The 22,782-nt window shown below is 36.9% G+C and overlaps 2 protein-coding genes and 1 pseudogene across 3 annotated transcripts; 1 reads left to right on the top strand and 2 right to left on the bottom strand.

The window, feature by feature from the left end:
- Window positions 1-1,494: 1,494 nt before the first annotated feature.
- LOC116255589 (uncharacterized) lies at window positions 1,495-8,462 on the bottom strand. Of its 2 annotated transcripts, none has more exons than XM_031631463.2 (6): window positions 7,908-8,462; window positions 6,688-6,815; window positions 5,697-5,800; window positions 3,178-3,265; window positions 2,860-2,921; window positions 1,495-1,965 (listed from the first exon to the last, which is right to left on the bottom strand). In XM_031631463.2, the coding sequence occupies exons 1-6, from the start codon at window positions 8,018-8,020 to the stop codon at window positions 1,813-1,815; spliced, it is 648 nt and encodes a 215-aa protein (XP_031487323.1). In that variant the 5' UTR covers window positions 8,021-8,462; the 3' UTR covers window positions 1,495-1,812. The 2 variants fall into 2 exon arrangements, with proteins under 2 accessions (XP_031487323.1, XP_049936935.1); XM_050080978.1 differs by having other exon boundaries at window positions 6,688-6,827; window positions 7,908-8,044.
- Window positions 8,463-10,429: 1,967 nt separating this feature from the next.
- Window positions 10,430-10,543, bottom strand: LOC116246512 (U6 spliceosomal RNA; annotated as a pseudogene).
- Window positions 10,544-15,967: 5,424 nt separating this feature from the next.
- On the top strand, window positions 15,968-20,504 carry LOC116255579 (uncharacterized). Its single transcript, XM_031631452.2, has 4 exons — window positions 15,968-16,230; window positions 17,595-18,228; window positions 18,914-19,099; window positions 19,954-20,504. Exons 2-4 carry the CDS (start codon window positions 17,764-17,766, stop codon window positions 20,245-20,247), a joined length of 945 nt encoding a protein of 314 aa, XP_031487312.1. The 5' UTR covers window positions 15,968-16,230; window positions 17,595-17,763; the 3' UTR covers window positions 20,248-20,504.
- Window positions 20,505-22,782: the final 2,278 nt, after the last annotated feature.

Raw genomic sequence — 22,782 nt, forward strand, 5'->3', positions numbered from 1 at the left:
TCAACCAAATACGAAAAAAAAGGCGGATCTGATCTTGGGACTTCAGGATTTTAGTTATTCGATTTTCAACAAAGATTTGAAATCTTGTGTTTGAAAGATAAAAGAATTGCATCAAGGATTTGTAAATATTGCATGTTATAGTTATGGATCTCAAATCTACGGTTCTTGAATCCACGGTTTGTTGGAATGATGGATCCAAAGTGGGTCATCATTTTGCCAACACCCACACCCTTTCGAAAAGTCGGCATATATGGGGTTCGTTCCAGCCAATACAGGGTGATAAATTGATAAAGAGAAATTCGACTATAATTGATTTAAATTTTTAATTCATTTTTTGAGGCGGTTATGAATGATGTATATCACCGATACACGTCATTTTCTCTAAAGTTTTCAATACGACTCGGACAGATTTTTACAACATTAGTCCTGAGCGTTCTGACCAAAGGCAGTAGAGCACTGTGATATTTCCTCTTTTCTTTTTCAGAAACCATTTTGGTTATATACAACGTGAATATGTAAGTTAAAAGATTAATTTGACGTTGACAAGTTTATACTGCTGAAAACTATTTTAAAATCTACAAAAACATATTTTTTGTAATAAAAAATGATTTTTTTTTCCATAACATTTGCCTTTTAAATGGTATTATTATTAAAAAAAAAAAAAAAAAAAAACTCTCGTGCCAAAGGAGGGAAGGGTTGATGGGTCAGTCAGGCAGCTCACGAGACTCTTGTGAAAGCCATTTTCACGTGGATAGTGAAAAGATCTATCTGTTTATCATCTCACTATGTTTTTTTTTGGTGAACACAAGGTTAATAACCTATCGTTCGAAAAGAAAATCTCTCGTTATTCTCAAGATGTAGATGGAATAAGATACACTCATCAATTATAATATTATGATTTCGCTCATCAATTACAATATTATGATTTCGCTGTTTACAAACATCCACAAGAATCGAACCAACGACGCATCCTCCCTACACTCCATCGCGTGTTTAAAAACAGTTCTTTAAATTGTGTTTTGGTTGCAATTATATAGCAAATGAATATATAAAGTTAACATTAGCATCACTTTGTGTTATTTTATCATCTCGTTCATGCCGGATCTACTTTTTCTTAAAAAGAACAAACAATATATTCATGTTACAATCGCCATCATCGATTCATCAGGGTTGTCGTCATCTTCATCAGGGTTGTCGTCATCTCTCTGCAGATTCGCCATCTCTCCGCAGCTCAATAATTTAGTTCCCTATGGCCTCAAAAGATGTCCACAGGCACATGGAGGCCGAGGTGCAGACAAACCCACGCCCTTTAACAGACCAATGTCAGCGGGCCAACGACAGGTTTCTCGCAGTTCAGTGGGCACCACCATTCTCCTGTGGGCGGAGAGGAAAAGTAAAAAAAGAAACGGAGAATTGGAACTGAAGACCACTAACTCGGAGCTGGTCGATGAAGATGAGAGGAACACAGAGGGGGGCGAGAGAGAGAGAGAGAGGTGACCACAATAAGCAAGGCTTTATTAAAAGTCTCCAACCGCTATGGATCTGATAAGTTTGTAAAGAAACAAGTTCAAAGTTGAACACTTGCTCTTTAGATAAAATACATTTTCGACCAACTCACTTCAACATGAGTTCCGGACAACACTTCGACAAGAGTTAACTGTTTCCATCAAACCGCCATGACCGTCAATTGTTGCAGCGATAGCAGTAAAATGCTAGGTGTCTCCCCGACAGTGTATGGGGATAGAAGATGAAGGTTAACTGGTATAACTAAGGTAGTTTGCTTTGAGGAACAAGTATTTATTTCTCTGTTTCTCACATGAAGTCCTCTTCCAGTTCTTGCAGAGACTTGTTTGCTGCAGCAATTTGTTTGTTAGATGTCATCTTCTCCGAGACCATCAGACCCTTGTAGCTCCTTATCTCTGCTTGTTTCTCCCTTTCAAGCCTCTCCATTTCTTCTCGGCGCTTCTGTTAAGATTTAAAAAAAAAAACAGTAACTAGTCATACAGGCCAATTCATAAGATCCAATAGATAAACCAGATTAAACCCAACCCAACAATGTCAACAATTTTTTATTTTCACCAATTGCATTCAGATGACCATTGAAAGCTACAAATCTGAAACCACCCGACCGAGAAAAGGGTGCCTGTATCTGAGACAATACACTCAGGCACCAACCCAAATTATAATTTCTAACGTGTCTGAGATTTGGGTATAAAAATAACCTAAACCCAAGTAAATTTTGTATCATGCATATCCAGCCCATATCTGGGTTGACTTCCATTAATCTTCTTTACAATTCCAATTTCTCTTGGCCATCAATAATCGACCAGCTCTTAAAGTCGAAGGTTTCTTTCAGAGGGTTAACAAACAACTAGCTTTTATATTTACAAATGCAGGAGTTGGGCCTTATTTTTTGACAAAAAAATCAATCTTCAGTTCCATCATTTCTGTATCGAATTTCTCTTGTATGTTCCAAGTAGAAAATAACAAACTAATTCCATGATTTGAAGAAATGGATAAAGCATGTTTTAAAGAAATTGATTCAATGCCATGACACATGATACTCCAGTTTGACTTATCCAGTTATCCCCTTAGCTGAGAGTCATATTTGGAACCTCCAAAAAGATGCATGGCTGTTCTAGAATATTCCACAATAGAGAGCTTCAATCATTTACGACAGCTTTGCAATAACATGTAGGAAAAACAGAATATTTGGAAGAAGAAGCTGGCGAGACAACTTTTATACCCTAAACTAAGATGAGATAAGCATTTAAACTCCATTCATTAACATGGTCTGACTACTCAGAAAAAGTAGGTGCAATCATTCGGCAATCATCAAGAGAGTGATTTTCACCATACCTTGTCCCGAAGCTGAACTTTCCGTTCAGCTCTTTCTGCAGCATTTACAGCTTCTTTCTCAGCTGATCATATAAAAGAATTAGTTATTTCATTATCTAACAAGAAACAAGTATTTGAACTAGAAGAAAACTTCTCACAAGTATACCTAGAAAAAGGGGACAAATCAGGCCATATAAATGGGGAAGCATTAATGGCAGGAACTATCGCACTCCACTTAAAAGTAGATTTTCTCTAAAACACGCTTCAAAATATAGTATAGAAGAGATGCCTCATATCAAAAGTTTCATGAAGAAAGATTAGACTAGGATGGCAAGGTACCTTTTAAGTCTGGCTTCCTTTCCACCTTGGTCTTGTTCAACCTATTCACAATTTCATTTATGCGCTTTTCTACTTTAACAGTGCGAACCTATTGAACAGATAACCAAATTCAGTTAATATTTTAATTGAACAGGCAACTCTCATTCTACTAGAATTCAAATCATTGCCCGCATGGGCACAAAGATTAGCCTATACTCAACTACCAAGTCAGAAGCAGTCTCAGCATAGTTCACCTTTTTCTTCTCATCATCAATGCAAATCTCACATGCATCCCCCAATGTGAAAAGTTTAAGGACACCAAAGTGGGGGGAAAAGAGAACATATAGATGCTCAAAATATTGATTAATAAACTAATAAATCTGGGGGCACTTAAGGAGGCATCATCACTTCTCAGTTTAATGGTGAATGGCTCACTAGATTAGGACGTGGAACTACACTAATAGCTTTTTCCACATTGCAAGTGCTTAGCCTTATACAAGAACAAATGCAAGGTAAGAATCTTAAGGATAAAATGAGAAACAAAACTCTCAGGTATCTCATGCTGATTGGAAAAGCAATAGTAAATTAGTAATGATCTGTAAAATGGATGTGTAAGTTTGAGGATAAGTGTGGCATACACACTTGGGATGAGAAAGAACAGCATAGTTCCCTTTTCTCATTTCTTCTGGATTCTGTGTGTAAATCTTTTATTGTTTAGGAGTTTGAAGGCATATTTTCAACTTATTGATGATCTACTAATGCCTTTTTCTCTTCAATAATCTATTTTTTTCACCTTCGCAGAAATGGGTAAATTGCAAAACCAGCAAAGCATAACCATGGCGGACTACATCCAAAAAAGCAACATGGTTATAAACTTTATTCCTTTTACTCTTTACAGAGCATAGTGTTCAAAGCCAATTGGATAGTTTCATTTCCATAACATTCTGGAAAACTTTAGATTTTCTTTTGCTACAAGCAGAAAATTCTTAAAAGTGGAAAGTACTACTGCAAACAAAAGAAAATTAGAATGACCAAGTAAAAGGGAGGAAGAATTTGCTATAAAAAAAAAGACCACAGGAAAAAGAAGAAGAAAACAGTGGGACAGCTCACTGGAAATCTCTATTGCATACAAAATATTATCTCGTATCAGGGAAGAACCGAGAGAGAAAATAACATATAACCAAAGAATAAACCTCACACTGTTTAGTCCTCAATCAAGGAAACCAGACGGCTTTACAAATAAATACTTAAGGTTTAAAACTTGCACTAAGATGATTCCCTTATTGGTTGGAAAAATAACTCCACAGAGGTCTCCGCAGATCCATGCATAAAGTGTAGCAAGAATCAAGCAATGAACCTACAAGAAGAGTCTTTTCACATACAAGGATTTTTTAAGGCATAAAGCTAGGATGTGCTGGAATAAACAACCTAATCTAATCAAACGTGAGTTTGTCAAACATCAAAGAAAAATTAAAAAACTGAACATGCAATATAGTTGTGCTACTTAGATTCTTGCCAAAGGATCCACAACAAAGTGTAGATGTGAAACCTAAAATAGCTCAAGCTAGAAACACAACCTAGCAATTATGCGAGCTTTTGTTTTATCACGTGTACCTTGGCTAAATTAATGAGTCAGATGAATCAGAGAAATTGATGGGCATGCCTAATAAAAGCGATGGGGAAAAAAATGCTGTAACCTATTCACTACATAAAGAACCATCTTTTTTCCTTCATGTTCTTCCCAGATTACATTATAATATTTGTAGAAGGATATCGTGTGGAACAAATTTAATTATGCAAGTCACTTGTGTACATTTACTTTTTATGAACATTTTGCAGCTCAAAATCTGTCATATTTGACCTAATCAGAAAAAAGAACTATTTGATTTTGGCTATTTCCCATTAGCAGTAGTGTCACCACAGGATATCGCTTACAAGGAAAAGAAGAAAAATAGAAATTTCTAATCATGAAATATACAAGATCAGCACCTAGGAATCTTGGTTAAGCTCTTTGTTTCTTTCCCTCTAGAGAATCATGAATGTTCTGGACTGATAATGTGACAAGCTGAATGGCTAAAATTCAAACAAGCATAAAAGTGCAATATGAAAGCTGGTCTAAGTTGTCTTCCTTCACCTGATTGTCAGGAGGGAAAAAAGGAAAGCAAATTCCAAGTAGAAGAGAACAAGAAAACTATGGATTGGAGCAAGATAGTGTGATGAGGCGGTTTCCCTTAAGCAAACATTTGAAAAGAAGAATAACCAAGGAACAGTTAAAGCTCCAGTAGTCGAAAGCAAAACAAAATATTGAACACAACTGCAAACTCAGAGACTTTTGAGTTTAACTGAACTTATTTGTGTGGTAAGAGTAGATCAATAACATGTAAACATATATTGCCCTCTAACCCACTTAATTCCTACATGAGCATGTTTCAAGTCAGTTTGAAAATTGAAATACCATCAGGAAATATGTGATCAATTGCCAATCAGGAAGGTCAAATGCAACTGACTTATTCAAAGTCTACCAAAAATTAGAAGCTTACAATCTTTGGATTATGAAAGCCAACTTGGCCCACATCCATTGAAGGAGTCTTCTTTAAGTTGAACCAGGGAGTGTATACAACATCAATATTGTTCACCTTATTTCCTGCCAAGATTGACATGCCAGAGGATTAAAGAATCAGAAAAGTTGCCTTTGATCCATCAAGAAATCTATGCTAGTTAGACAGAACATACATTAGTTCGAGCTCTCTCTTCTTTAGTATTAGACGATCTATCAAAAGTGAAAAGAAAAAGAAGGGTTTCTAAGTTGTCAAAATCAGAAGCCAGCCACAGTTGCTCAAGGCCCTAAAGCACTAACCAGGACTAGTCATCCAAGTCAGTTTCAACTAAAATAAAATCAATAATATATATATATATATATATATATATATATATATATATATATATATATATAAACACCACATTCAAAGTGCCAAACAAAAGACATCAAACGACCTTTGTGAATTAAGTAACGACATATACAGATATACACATTAAACACACCCGTATATACAGATATAAAAGCAACCAAATGCCAGCCTGACACAAAAACCCACTAATCATTCATTGACTAGTATGGAATACCGACTATATTGGACTAGTTGTGTGGCTACTGACTAGGGCAAGTAGGACCAGTTGGCCAACTAGTTACCTACGTTGATAACATGGGATAATGTAACAAAACCATAATACTTAGTGAAACCTGAAAGGAGTTTTTAGACATGCAAATGAAATATTTATATTAAACCACATTATGGAAGATGTTTTCATTAATTTTAAGATGACTTTTCTTTACACTAGGTGATTCTTGAAAAGGGAAAGATAACAAGGATAACACACAAAAATCATATCACAGATGCACCATGGAATGCTTCACTAAGGAGATCCATACACAATATTATTTAGGAGATAAATGAAACACAGCACAAAACCAATACTTTCAAGGAACCCACCATCTATGTGGGAGGAGAGATTGAACGTAGAAGTGCTTGCCTTGAATAGAATTTGCCTTAACAAGTTGAGCACAATCCTCCAGCAACCCTTCACTTATATCGTCAATCGACTGACCTTTGTGCAGCCTTACATAGACATGAGCAGATGACATTTTGTCCACATGGAACCTACACACGTATCTGATATTTGTCAAGTACCTTTTCTATTGGGCTGAACAGCGTATTCTAAACGCCACAACAATATAAAAAATAATCCAGTCGCTACTTATATGGAAAATTGTGCAGTCACATACTGGTGCACACGAAAAGAAACATGAGCTACAACAAAAAAGGATAGTGAACAGTGAACACAACTACAAAGAAAGAGCTACATAGAATGAAAGATCATGAACATGTAGTAACTGTGAGCTGCATACACAAAATAGCAAGGCCTACCACGGTTGTCAAGGAAACACAATAATAAGTATGCTTTTCCAAAACCGAAAATCAATGATACAACAATACCAGATGCAGACCACGCAAAGTTTTCAAAGAAAAAATAATAATAATAATAATACGTCTTGAGACGTTCTTTATCTGGAAAGTTTATCATCATATCACCGAAAAGAGGACCTTTAAATACATCAAATTAGGACTGAGAAGGCGATTTTGTCAGAGAGAGTAGTCGTACCCTAAAAACAGAGTCATAATTGCCCTTTCGGCGAAAATGGGAAGTACCCTTTTAGATATGACACAATTTTCTCGGCCTTGAAGATCAGTTTTTACCGGAACTCATGTTTCAAATCAGTCGTGACTGATCTCTTATAAACTGTAGTCCAATATTTCTCTGGAGAAAATAGGACGAAGAAGGGAAAGTTGACCCTTCGAAACCCTATTTTTGATTCCCAATGGCCACAGTTGTACACTTGTACTTGTTGACTCCTACTCCAACATCAACATTGCATCCCCTATCATATCTTGAATCTATCATCAAGCAATCGAAAGCAATAGCCACGAATAAAATAATCAACACAAATAAAACAAAACTATCTTTTCTAAACCACTGAATAACATGTAATCACGCACGATTCCAATTTCTGTTGCAATGAGATCCTAAGAGAAAAGATCAAGATTCAGACTTCCATCAACAAAACAGACTAGAATTTCCATTTTTTTCTATTTCGATTCTCGGATGAGAAAAGACAAATCAGAACCCCAATATGGGGACGTAAAATATGTGTTCATGTGTGTGAAAAAGAGAGAGAGAGAGAGAGATTAGACCAGATGTCTTCAGGGAAGCCATATTTAATGAGCTCTTCGTTCTCGTATTTGTCAAGGCCCATAAAGATCGTGTAATCCCCAGCCTCCGGCCTCGCCTTGAAGTAGAACACCATCTTGTCCTTTCTTTCTTTTTCTCTTCCCCCTTCTTTCTTCTTCTCCTCCTTCCCCTCCACCAGACGAAGGAGGGATTATCTTAACCTTTTATTGCAGGAAGAGGAAGAAGCGAGGAGGATAGAGAAGCTTCCTCCCACGGAGACAAGAGAGAGAAAGTTCCCTCGGAAAACAACCGACTCAACAGGAAACAAGAAAAGGGTGAACGGAAAACCGTAGAAAGGCAGCGGCTTCAAAGAGACCCACAAAGCAAATCGCTTCTTCCCTTCCACCCTTTCCTCTCTCAAGTTCTCAACCCAACAAATAATCCACGGTGCTCCTCCCCCAAAACATCCGTCTTCCTTTTTATTCTGAACTGTGAAGAAATTGCCAAAGCCCTCTCAGAGCCCAGTCAGCACCTCATCTCTGTCCCTCACCAAATTCTCTCTCTCTCTCTCTCTCTCCGTATCTACCAAACCCTTTTTTCAAATAGACCTTCGATCCCCACCGTCAATTGCAATTACTGTAAGATATCTCTGCGTGGGCGTCAGTTTCTTCCAAAACTAAAATTACAGCACTCTCTATTGAGTTTTCTTTACGCAAATAGTACCAACTGATCCGGTTGGAAAATTTCAACTTTATATATACATTATACAAGGACTAAACCGTGACATTTCATTTACGGTGGCATCAAATTTGATCGAACGGCTCACGATTAATTTCCTTTTTCTCTTTATATTTCTCCCTTCTTTTCCCTTTTTCTTTTCTTGCCTTACCGCAGGCAACCTTCCCCTAAGGGTGAACATCAGTTACCATTCAGCTAATATATAATATAATATATATATATGTATATGAAAATTAAAGAGTAACATAAACCTTCAGTTTCATATAGTCACATAAATTGTTTCGACGATCAAGTTTGATATAGAATCCATTTGCATCAGCTGTTATAATTTCTTGTCCAAGAATTTATAGGTGTCTCCAATAAATACACTATTGGCTTACGCAAGGAGTGGTGCGCCACTAAATCTTTTGGAACTACTCGGGAAATTTGACTAAAGGAAAAGTTACTACGGGTATTGGTTCAACATTTTTTTAAAAAAATCTTAATATGGCGGTACAGTAAATATTATATATATATTTTTAATTCAAAAAAAAAACACAAATGATATCATCCAAAATGTTCCTTTCATAAATCCATAGATAATCTTATAAATTAAAAAAAACAAAACTTTTTAAGTTATAATATAGTTTGAATTTAATTTCGACTCGAAACCAGATCCAAATGTACCAGGCTGTACCGCTGAACAGGCGTACCGGTATGGCTACTCCACCAAAAGTGGCGTGCCACTGTGACATAGGTCAAAACTGGTGAATCTTTCTTGAAAAACATTCACCCTGTTTGAAATAGATATAATGTTGGAGTGTGCAACCTGATCTATACTTGATAGCGTTGAATTTTCGCTAATCCAACTTCAGGATAAGTTTGTTAGAGATTACAATGATGCATTTATGTCATTTTCTGTTTTGAGGGTTTTGCTCTAATCTCATGTCGTTTACTTATACTTTGTAATTCTTATGTAATACTGAAAACTTTTCTGTGTGGTGACCGTGGATGTAAGAGAAAGTTGTTTCGAAACCAATTTTGAGTGTTTGAGGGCACGGAGAATTTGGAAATCAAACGCTTCGTGTTGATGATAATCTCTGGTAAACCTCTCGCCACCACTGAAAACAGGAGGGTGGTGTCAAACATGTCGTGGGAATGTACGGACACCATGAGCCCGTTTTGCTTCATAGCCTCAGCCACTAATGATTTTCTTGGTTTCAAATGTCCAACATGCTTTAGCGTCAGTAAGCAAGAAATACGTCACCAGTTTGCGATCTGGATCCTTTGATCCAAGATCCAGATCTGAACACCCTACTTGGCTGCTCCAAGAACAGGATTGATCTGTTGTTCTCCTTGTATTAACCAAACCATCTTAATCCAAATACGTGGACTCAATTCTTTCTTAGTCAGCAATATGAAGCAGGTACATCTTGAACCATCTGTTCCACCAAATCCGGACAACTCCGCAAACATGTTCCACCATCAATAAGAAAAAAAAAAGGTTCCACAAGAATGTGTGGCCTGAGTTCAATGATCTGATGTGGCTCTGAGGTGGCGCGGTCGTGGCGCGGGCCCGACTAGTCAGATTTCTTAAAGAGACATGAGTTGTAAACCATGTCAGAAACTCAATTGTAATATCAAAACTGGATTAAAGAACTTGCTTAAATCCAAAGATCTTGTGTTTTAATATGATTAGAGAGTCAACAAAGGGAGGACACTTGATATTTTTTTCAACAATGATTATAACGTCATTTTTCACAATGTACAACCAGTCTCATATTACTACTTGTTAAAGAAGTGTGTCATTGGAAATTAACAATTTAGAAAAATTATGGTGAGACCATTTCTTGATTTGTGTGTGTGTGTGACCCTTGTGCAGGGGCTATGTTAATCTTCTCTGTATCGTTTCAATTTTATCGGATGTATTTGAGGAGAAATTTGAGTGTCAAGAGAAGAAAAATTAAAGATTCATCTTTTTATTCATCTTCATTTTTAATGTTACATTTCTTTTATCATCTCAAAGAAAAGAAACACTACTTTCAGTGCATGGTGAGAACCCAGCCCTAGTTTGATGTTTATAAGTGCACTCTAAAGAGCAGCTGATGCTACTAGACCGGCCCAATGCCTGAAAACCGAAACCGGGACCTGGCTCGACCCGATTATAATAAAAAAATGTGATAATATATATATTTTTAATAAAATAAAATTATTTTTTATTTGTTATCAAGCCAAATCGGGTCCCCATCAAACCGACCCAGGCTGGTTTTTTCGGCCCTGATCGGCCCATGTACCCATTGGGTGCTCGGCCTGATGCCCAGGTCTAGATGCTGTCTCGTCCCGACTTAGCCCTCAACCCTAAAGGCAGAAAAAAGAAGGGAAGCTTTGACTCTCTTTCAACTTCCCATCAATAACTCCGCTGATATGTTAATAAAAAAATGTCAACAAACTAACATAGAGAGGAAAGGAAATTGTCTTTAACCAGAAGTTATTGATGTGTGCATGTTTCTTTTAGCCGTGTGCTGAGAAATTGGCTCTCCCATGTACTAAAAATAAAATACCAAAAAAAGAAGTCTAATAAAAGAGAATGAAAGAGGAAAATGAAAGGGAAGAAAAAGAAAAGGAAATGAGCAAAAAAAGATGGTTGGCAAACAGAAGAATAATAAAGTGACCAGCAAACAGAATAAATAAGGCCAAACCTAATCCATGCCCTTTTTTTATTATAAATCAAGTCTCAACTTTATCACTCCATACCTTGAGTTAAAAGGAAAATAAAGAAAAGGATAAGAAGACTATGACTTGCAACTGTTTAAATAAAATGAGAAAGTACCCATGTACTTAGGGAGTTATCACATGATAAAAAAAAATGTGACTAGAAACAGTCATTACATGGTAAAAAATTTTGAAAATGTGAGCAAAAAACAGTCATTACATGAGCAAAGCTGGTTATGTGCACATTTTTGTGCATGTACAGGAATATGTAATGACTAAAATGCCTTCATTAAAATTAAAAAAAAAAAAAGTTAAAAGGATAAAGGAAGTCATAAAAATATTGAAAGACCAAAATGTGCATACTTTTGTTAAACAAAATTCTAAGATACCCCTATTTCCCTTCTTCCTTTTTTGGTGCATATTTGCTGTTGCGTGGTGTGCGCAACTCAATCTCTTACCTGAGTATTAGCAACTATTTATTATCCTTCAACGTTTTTTTGTATTTTTAACAATATTTGATTGTGCTTTTAGTGACCAATCTTTAATTTTTAGTCATCCAGTAACACCGGCACACGACATGATAGAATTATTCAATAACACTATATACCTTGAGTTTTCCACGCCACTGTTTGTTTTTCTTGAGCACAGGTGTCTCCAAAGATAGTTTTGTTTCTGAGCACAGGTGTCTCCAAAGATAGTTTTCTTCCACGCCACTGTTTGTTTTGTTTCTGAGCACTGGCACACGACATGATAGAATTATTAAATAACAAATCCTTAGATCTGAGATGAAGGGTCTAAAAGTTAAATTCCTGAATCTAAAATCCCGAATGATCTCAAATTTGTGATATTAAAATCAAACACATTTTTTGTCGATCTAATTAAGGGGATTTTCAAACTCTAAACTTGAAAATTTTCACTGGCTAATGCTAAAAAGGTTGATTCTTTTGAGGAATTGAGATTGATTTTAACAATGATCTTATTGGCCATTGTTTCTTTTTTTCTTTTTTCCATCCTCAAGAGACATGCATCTTAGAAGCTGGCATAAGAGTCTAGACATGTGGACCAGTAGTTCACATTTTTCCTCATTTATGTGACTATGTCGAGACGAGCATAACTTATATAGTTTAGACTTTGGTTTCTTCAAGATGCATGACACCTTCTTTTTCTAATGTCTAGGTCAAACCTTCAATGTTGTATCCTTATGCTTACAAGGTTCTCGCCTAAATGAACTTATATATGTCCTTCAACTTAAGTGTTGCGCTCGTAATTGTTTGCAACTGAGTAACATATCACAACATGGCAGCGACCACCAAATTCGAACCCCAAACCCCTTGAGCCGAAGCTCCCTTTCTGCCCGGTTGCACTGTGCCCCATGACATGAAGTATTACATCTTCTTTTACTAATCAATGCTTTTCCACACTTGAAACAGCGGAATTATACATATAAAAATTCGTTTTCCCAATGTTATTAAACTAATTTTGGTCACTAAATTATATACTGTCTCGATAAAGAAAGAACTCAAATGCACTTGTTTGTGGTTTTTCTGATACATATCTTCAAGGATTTCCTTTTATCAATCTAAATCAGAAAAACTTTTTATGTAGAAAACAAGAAATTAATGTACCTTGATTGACAAGGTACACGTAGAAGGTAACCTAACATATTCCATCCACGTACCTAAAAGGGTTGGCATAGAATGTTAGTTAGACTTTTATTCATATTATTTTTGTATAATTAAGCTGAAGTTATGTGTATCTTTTGGGAGTTGAAATAATCTTGTAGGTTTTCATGATTTTCTTTTTCATTTTGATCGACTTTTGAGTGTGTTTGATACCTTGGATCTTTTAAGTATGAGACGAACAGAGAGCTTAGGATTTTAGATTCCGAGATTTTATATCTTTGACTTCCAATAAACATATGAAATAAAAATACAAGGATTACACTACGGATTTGATAAACTTTCATCATGGAATTCATGGATCTCAAGTCGATCCCCCTTTCCTCTAACTTGAGATCCATAGCTTTGAAACAAAATGGTGATTTTAAATCCACAGTTTGTGCAAATCTGAATTTGGGTAAAAGTGGCTCTCAAATCTAAGATCCAAAATAGCAACCCCGTTTGGAAAAAATATTCATTGATTCTTAGCTCCATCCATAGACTTGATGGTGAGGTTTTTGGAATCTTAGTGCCACCAATAATGCCACCAAGAAAGTCAAATAAAAACCATTAATTATTTCGGGTGAAGAAGCCTAGGCAAGAGCTGAAGCCCTTTTCCTACACTTGCTCGAATGTCTAGAGCTCCATCTAGTGGCGGAGCCGAAAAAATTGGTTGGAGGGACACTTGTTTAAAAAAACTCAAATCTGATGGGATACTTATATATATATATATATATATATATATATATAAAAGAATAAATATTTTAGATTTTTATTTAAAAATAAATAACTTTTAAGAGACTGGTACGAGCAACTGCCCACACTATGTCACTGACTGCATCAATAGCAAGTGGCGAGACCTTCACCTGCTTTAACTTGTAAGTAGAGTCGCTCCCCCTTATGGGGGGATAACATAGCCCTTTATGAATCGAACCAGAGACATGTTTCATAATGCGCCCAGGCATGCAAAATCGAACCATTAATTAATGTATTCTTGTGAATTCATATACAACTTGTGCCAATAATTCAATTTCCAGAATTTTTTACTTGAAATGTAAAGTAGGCATGTTCTTTTCTCCTACAATTCTTAAGGCTTTACGAAAAGCTTTTGCTGCTTCAATAATGAGCTCCTTTTGACAGTTCATGTTGTTGGGAATTTGCGTGTGACAATTTATATGTTCATATTTTAGTGATAGGTCTGTCAAAACAATCTCACAATGCATCACAAGAAATATATAATGACATAGGGAACCTTTAAATTATCATAATTACATAAAAGTGCATGAAATTTGTTCTCGTTTCTGGTGTCCTACTTTTTTCCTTCACTTATTTCAAGTGAGTGAGACATAAATTTGTTGCTCCTGAAGTGCAAAAATTAAGAAGCAATATCTCATGGGCTGTTTTGTTGTATTTTCTCATATGTATCATAGATTTCATCATCTAAAAATCAACGATTTTACTTACATTAAGTTGTATTTCTTCAAAACGTTTTCTTTTTTCTTTTTAAAATTATATGTAAGTGAATTTTACAGACTATAATTCTCTATATCACGGTCCTACTACATTATCACTTTGTGACACGCCTCCTTGTCATATATATATATAAAAACAGACACACATATATATACACACACTATAATCCTTTTGATGCTTTTGCATCTCACTATAATCCTTTTGATGCTTTTGCATCTCAGCCAGATGTAATTTTGCATTAGGCTGCTGGAGCATCCGAAAGGCCAAAAAAATGTTCTTGTATTTAGGGACTTCTTGTCCCTCAATTTTGTTATGCATTCTCATTTTATCTCTCTCCGTTTCTCTCTCTCTCTCTCTATATATATATATATATATATATATATATATTGTTTTGCATTTCTCACTGTTTTTTTTTTATTTCTCTCTCTCTCTATACACACACACATATATATATATATATATTATATATATATATAAAATAAAAGCTGAAATCGTCTAGCAAACTTGCATCAAGCTGTGCCTGTGAGAGGCTAGATTGGGTTGTGTTTGTAAAGGGCTGGATGGACAGATGGCCTGAGGAATCCAATAATGGGATATGTGTGTGCGTGTGTGGTGTGGTGCTGTTTGTTTATTATGTTCATAAACGCGCATGCATGCGTATGAGAGAAAGGAAGACACAGACAGATTGTGTCTCGTGCAAGTCTAGCTGGGAAAAGACTGTGACATTTATGTATGGGAACGAGCTGGCCATTTAAATATAGCCCTACTTCTCTTTAAATTAAATTAGATAATCTCTTTCTTCTTTAGGCATCAGACTAACTGTACATTTGTTCACGTGACTTGAGATTGGTTTCTATCGGTAGAGCGGGAGAGATATTCACATATGATCACCTTTAAAAACGATGGCAGTAAAAAAAAGAAAGAGTATTCGGTATAAAGGAAGTCTGATTTTAAAGTTGTATGACGTGAAGATGACAACTGTTCGGGTTAGTTGAAAAGGAAAGAAATGGCAGGTAGGACCGTACGGGCTTTAGGTGTGATATTTTTTTCCAGAAAAAAAAGTCTCCCACCCACTTCCCTTCCTTCTAGTGTTAGCTATCTTGTGAAGTTGTGATGGCACTTCCCTCATGGGAAGAAAGTTATAAAATCACAAAAATAAAACAAGTTTAGCTTTAAGTGAAAATCAAGGAATATATTTATACGTTCAGTTTAGTTTTTATGAGTATTATTTATTTATATTTTAAATAAAAGTAGTATGAGTCTCTGCCTGAAAATGTGTCCTTAAAAAACTTTTGTGCTTTTTCTGTTGAAACATAATGTCACAGTAGGTGGTCCTGCGTAATTTTATAAAACAAGGAGGGGGAGGCAAGCAATCTGGCCAGACCAGGCTGCCGACACTTATCTCCGAGCCTAGAGGCTCGGAGCTTCCGAACCTCCTCGACCAACCTCCACACGCGCGGGACGTCCCCAGAAGACGCACACATGTCCCGCACTGACTTGCGAAGGCTGCTCTCCCCTAGCTTTGCTTCACTTACCGCAGTCCATTAAAGGCTAAAAAGCCGTTCTGCTCCCACTCTGGCGCAGGGGAAGGAGGTTTCCACTTTCCACTGTCACCAGCGGGACGGCCTTCCGCTTCCACTTCTCCCTGCTGAGTCTTCACAGTGTGAGGGACAGCCCCTGTCCTGGACCTTACTTCTACTCGCTTTTGCAGAATTTCCGACGGAAATCGCTGCCTTCCGGCAGTTACTTGGAGACTGTCTCCGGCTTCCCGGCCTCCCGTTTTCGGGTGAGAATTTCCTTCACTTCGCCCTCCGTTTCTTCGGCGATGTGTACGCGAAGTCGAGTCGCGTAGTGCTTTCCGTTTTTTTCGGGAACCTGCCGGCGCGTGTTTTTTGGAGAAATTGTGAAGTGGTGGTTGGATTAGCGCTTGAAGTTAGGTTTACATAGGGTAGATTAGAATTGGCTTGCGTTTTTTGAGGTGTCTGCTGTTTTGAAGTTGTGATAGGCGAGGAACAGGGCCTGCTTTGGAGTGCTTCTGTCCGTTCTAGGATCCTGAGGCGTTTGTCTCGTTCCGAGGCTTTAGATGTGCTTTAATTGAAGCAATAAGTAGCTCAGGGTTCTTTAATTCTGTGAATTTTTTGCGTTAATGAGGTCTGCCGCCTTCGTGTTTAATGTTCGTATACTGTTTCGTTCTTTTAAAATAATTCTGTGAAAATGATTTATAAATCTGCATTGTTGCTCTTACGTCCTTGAAATCTTCTTTACAATTTAAGTGATATAAATTCTTGCTTTATCCGAGTAGATTGAGATGGTGATAAGCTTTTGACTAGTCTTTTGGACAAATTGTTCATATTTGGTGAAGGATTTGTCTAACTATAGTTTGAAAAGGATCTTGCGTTTTATTTCCGGAAAAGGATCTCGCGTTTTGCCTTTTTAAGCATTGTCGTGAGTAGTGTGCATTATTCTCATTCAAAAGCTTCAATTCAGGTGAGACTCTGGGCTGCTGACTCCGCGTTAGCTTTCCCAGTTTCTGCATTTCTTTACTTGCTCGCAGTTTGATTTTTTTTATACTTTGTTGAATCATTAATATCGTGTCAGTCTCTGCAAAATGCGTACAACGTTAGCTGTTATGGCGTTGGATCGTACCTTATCAGATCTGATGAGGAGTTTTCTACTTTTCTAGTTTCTATTTGGGGTTTTGATTGCTGCAGGAATCACGATTCCATGCTTCATTTTATGTTCTAGAAAACTTGAAGGACATAGTGTGTGATTTATTATGTCACCAAATGATAATTGTTTTCGTCCTTTATTTATGGTATTGCTAGCAATAGTGGGTTCTAGTTCTATAAATAACAAATACTTATTTTACTAGTCGTTTGATTTGATTTATGAAGTTGGTGATACAGTTTGTAGTCCCATGTCTTTTCCTCCTTTGTTTTTTGTGGAATTACCGAGTGTCTTAGCTTTCCAGATTTCTATTCAGTTTGTTGAGGTAAGCAACAAGTCGAACATTTTCTGTTAGATGCTAGGGATTGATACTTGAACATATCCCTCTTCCAGCGAAGCAAGGAAAGAAGATTTTGTGGTATATTGCTTTGTAATATTTGATGCTTTTATAATTCTGATTCCTGGTTGCGTTTTCTGTTTAAGGTGCCAATTGTCTTCTCCCTGCATCTGGATTGCAATTTACAACTTAAAGCACCAGTGGACTTAAGAATGGCTCAGCTGCGGATGGTTCTCAAGGCATTCTAGATTCCTCCTTAAGAAAGCAGCAACCTATTTCTATTATTCCCGTTCACAATTTTATAAAAATTTCACAATGATGCATGCGAAGTCAGACTCTGATATCACCAGTTTAGCTCCTTCTTCACCTTCAAGATCTCCCAAAAGACCCGTTTACTATGTTCAGAGTCCTTCAAGGGATTCTCATGATGGCGACAAGTCTTCCTCTATCCATGCTACACCTGTCTACAACAGTCCAATGGAATCACCATCACACCCTTCTTTTGGGCGACATTCACGAACTTCTTCTGCAAGTAGATTTTCTGGAACATTTAGGTCATCCTCAGGTCGTAAAGCCAACAGGAAAAGAAATGACAAGGGATGGCCAGAGTGTAATGTGATTGAGGAAGAAGGACCTTATGACGATATTGATGGTGAAGGGGGATTATCTAGGCGTTGTCAATTTTTCATGGCCTTTCTGGGGTTTGTTTTCCTTTTCAGTGTCTTCTCTCTCATTATATGGGGTGCAAGCCGGCCTTACAAGGCAGAGATCTCAGTAAAGGTATGCGTTTACTTGTATGTTTTTCCTCTTGTTTCATGTCAATATTCTGCCTTTTTTGGATTAAAATTCTTATGTAGTTCTTCTTCGTTCATACATTTCTTTGCTAGCAAATATCGTTTTTCTTGGTTGTTATGCCTTAGTCTCACATTGTTAGTAATTGATTCAAAATGAGCACTTTTGCTGAAGTTGGTTTAGTCAGAAAACGATCCAAAACATAGTGGCTTTTATCAACTATCTTCCTGTTTTATTCTGTTTATAATCTGCCAAAAATTTGCATGTAAACTGGGATAATTGAGTGATACAGCGGTAACCGTCTTAGAGAAATGTGTAATAGAGCTTTCAGTTGGGTCTACTGAGTCAAGCAAATATAGTTTACAAAGCAAATCTACATGTTACTGGAACCTGTTCTTCAGGTTCATGATAATTGCTTTTCTTGGACTTATGGGAATCAAGTTTGGGGGCATTTCTTTGCTCTCTTTTCTCGTTTCTCACTGGCCTTCTGTTTGAAACCGATGATTGAAAGTTGGAGCTTACAAAACTGATGATTGAAAGGTAGAGCTTACAGACGATTTTCTCAGTTCTAGTACTTGTTTACCGTTTGGTATTTTTAGTAGTTCGAAATTGAAGATTTGATGCCATTGCTGTTTGATGCTGCAGTAGCTAACTGAATCCTGCATAATTGCAGAGCCTGACAATTCAAGATTTTCATTGTGGTGAGGGAGCAGATAACAGTGGTGTGGTAACCAAGATGACAACTTTGAATTCCTCTTTGAAAATAAGCATACGCAACCCTGCAACATTGTTCGGTATTCATGTCAGCTCCACGCCCATTAATCTCATCTACTCTGAGATACCAATAGCTTCAGGAGAGGTAAGTTGATTGATCCCCTATTTTTGACAACCATTAGGATAATAAGGTACACCACAGTATCTTCATCTGAAGCTGCTGCCTAGTGTTAGTTAGTTCTAGATGTTGTGAAAGGAACTGATTATAAAACCTTTTTTTCTTTAAAAAATTTAGCTGGAATTGTTGGATCATGGATGAGTTAAGTTAAGGATTTGAAGCATTATCTGTTGATTCTGGTGCATTTTCACATTTATTTGACCAAACACTGTCAACCGACCTGGTTTTTGTGTGGAGGGGTCGGGTGGCTACAGGATAGAAGTGCCCAACAAGCGATGGTTCTCTTCCATTTACTTATTTACTAGAACTTGGGATTATATGGCATCTTTTCCTGGATTGTCACTGAACTGACCAAGGTTGTTTGGTACTTTTGTAGTCATTTAACCAAATCCTTGGTAGAGTGCATATTTGAACTAAAACATGCAATTCTAGCACAAAACTGACAAAATATTGTGTGGTCTACCTTCTTCATTAACTGGATATAATCATATGAACAATGCTGCTAATGACGAGATGAGAAAGGCAGTCCTCAGATTGGGGGAACAGTTCATATTTGTGAACCGGCCCATGAGATAGAGAGTGAGAGTCAAGTTTGTTTGTATCCAAACTTTGCTTTTATGAATGCTGGGCTCAAAAATCGGGCCATCAAGTCGACCTGAGTTTGCAGTTACAGTTGAGGTGCTTATCCAAGGGATTAACCAATGGTTTTGTTTATCTGGAAGTCTTGCAACGTGAATTTCAATCTAGCCTGACAAACATCAGTAATTCACGTCGAAATCTGTTTTCTTTGCAACCATTGTCTCATTCCTTCTTTCTTCCAGTTGAAGAAGTACTATCAGCCAAGGAAGAGCAAGCGTACAGTGGAAATCGTTCTGCAAGGAGAGAAGGTTCCCCTGTATGGGGCTGGAGCAAGCTTGACGGTGTCTGGCAACGGCATTCCAGACAGCAACCTTAATGGTGGCATCCCGTTGCAGCTGGAGTTTGGAATAAGGTCGCGCGGGTATGTAATCGGAAAGCTGGTAAAGACAACACACAAGAAGCACGTTTCCTGTTCGCTCACCGTCAAATCTCTCAAGCCTGTCACCTTGTCAGGGGATGCCTGCACCTACAGTTAGATCCTGCCCTTCTGGTTAATTTTATTTATTATTTTTTACTCGCTTTCTCTCTCTCGCTCTTGTCTGGTGCAAAATAGAGAATAATTTGCAAGCATGTAGGTGGAACCACCAAAAGAAGGAAGAAGACAGGGTTTTGTTTGTTGTTGTTTCTGCTACCGCGCCTGTTGTCTGTTGGAAGTTGAAGCCATTGTTTTGTTTTATGTGAAATGCAAATGTAAAAATACGCGGCTTTTTTAGTAGTAAAGAAATTTATGAAATATGCTTGAGAAAATGAAAAATCATGACGCATGGTTGGCATAGATGCGTCTCTGAGTAGAAGGAAGAGCCCGAGATGGGGAGAAAAACCTTCGCAAATTCGATTTTGGATCAGTGAATGGATTGCCGAAAGCAAATATTTATAGGTTGAGAAAACTTTCGTGGTTTGGAGAAAACGTTCGGAAGAGGAGGATGACTCTAGCACGGAACTTCCTGGTGAAGCATGATCGGTGTCAGGATGCTTTGGCGCATGGCATGGCTTCCGAAGAGTGTCGGCAGCTTGAGCGCTGGCTTGGCCGCTAACGTGGTGACTTTCTTGTCACATCTGCTGCCTGGGGTGAACCCCCACCTACTAGCTAAGAGAGGACACTTGTCACCATTCAATCCACAAGCTGCTTTGTTAACTTGCAAATCCTATTCGGTTAACTTGCGAACCGTGGCAACGAACGAAAGGATCTACTGTATCGTGTTTGTTTGGACGTTGTGACAAAGTTTACTTGCTGTTCAGTGCCGTGCCTATGTGCAAAGCGCATGGAAAAATGCATGTAACAACATTATAATTGTACAAGGATCGATAATAGAGGTCGAAGTTGGTACCAAAAAAAAAAAAAAGAAAAAAAACCTACAAGGATCGTTGATAGGGGTCCAAGTTGGTAACCATTGTCGGCATTCCCACAGATGAGACATCAATGGAAAGAAAACCTGAGGCTATGTTTGTCAACCGGGGATCTGAGGTCCGAGCCTTTAGCATCAAAGCGTGGATACGAATGTCCACATTTTTACACGATGTGGAGATCCAAACAGTGGATCCCGCAAAGCGCAGATTTCAGATCCCAACAAGCATGCGCTGTGAAAAACTTTGTTACTCAACGCAAAGTTTTCTAAATATTTGCTAGCTTGTCTCATGTCATGCTACTTTATGTGACATCAATTTACCATTAATTTTCCTTTGACTAGCATTATATGACTTATGGGGGGGTAAACTTTTTCTTTTTAGAGCACACGTTTTGCTTGCAGCTTAAAAAATTTAAGATGTAACAAAAAAAAAAAAAAAGGCTTCACATTGTATAGCTGGTTGGATAGGCAGTAGTATAGAAGGCATGTTGTCAGTTTTATTTTTATGGTGTTGTCCCTTAAACTATAAAAGATGAGATTGCATCGCTGTATATCATATCTCACCCAAGTCCCAACACAACAACATATGACCCAGGACAGAGGGACAGTGACCTTCGAGCCTCTTTTCCCTAGTGGTATATTGTGAACCTTTCACTCATTTGAAAGAATGAGAACTTTAAATACACTTTTGTAAACCTGTAAAACTAAAAACATTAGCAAAAACAACAAGAATGTACTTTTACGATAAGTAACAAAGCAGAAATCAAATTGGCATCAAAATTTTTCTCATGTTAAACAAAATCTCGTGTTAGTTTTTCATTTGATTTAATTGAAAGCGAGGTTTTCATTAAAGGAATCACGGAAAGTGATGTCTTTTAAAATTATAATAGACATGTAACTGACAATTTTACCATGATTTTTCATAATTTTATTATCGTCATTTTAATAATCTAGGCACGATAAATGCCATTCCCATTCTTGGATGCTTATTTTAAGTTATATTATGGGAAAACAAAATGTCTCCCATTGGCCATTAAGTGAATAATACGTTTGTAAACTTGAAACCAAAAAACCATTAGCTAAAAATAATGAGAATGTAATTTAGTGGTAAAGGGCAATATGGAAAAGAAATTTCCATGGACGTTCTTCCCTGGTTAAACAAAACTTCACTTCAAGTTTTATTTGACAGTTTTATGAAAAGTAACGCTTCCGTTAGAAAAAATCACACAAGGTGATATCCTTATATATATATATATATATATATATATATATATATATATATATATATATATATATATATATATATATATATATATATAGACAAAAGTTGGCCTGAAAATGAAAATTTATTATGATTTCTCATATTTTTATTGTAACAATTTGATAAATCTTGGCAAGACTAATGATATTTTTGGATGCTTACTGTCACGTAATTTATTATGATTTCTCATATTTTTATTATAACAATTTGATTAATCCTGGCAATACTAATCACATTCTTGGATGATTACTGTTACGTGATGATAAAGAAAACGATGGTAGTCTTGTTGACTTCATATATAAAACGCGCATTTGATGTCACGAAGGAATTATCAGGATACATACTTTTGTTTTGTCGGTGGCGAAAAATGGGATCCCTTCAACTTCTTTTAGCAATTAAACCCT

The sequence above is a fragment of the Nymphaea colorata genome, chromosome 1 (assembly GCF_008831285.2).
Source record: "Nymphaea colorata isolate Beijing-Zhang1983 chromosome 1, ASM883128v2, whole genome shotgun sequence".
NCBI classification, from domain to species: Eukaryota; Viridiplantae; Streptophyta; class Magnoliopsida; order Nymphaeales; family Nymphaeaceae; genus Nymphaea; species Nymphaea colorata.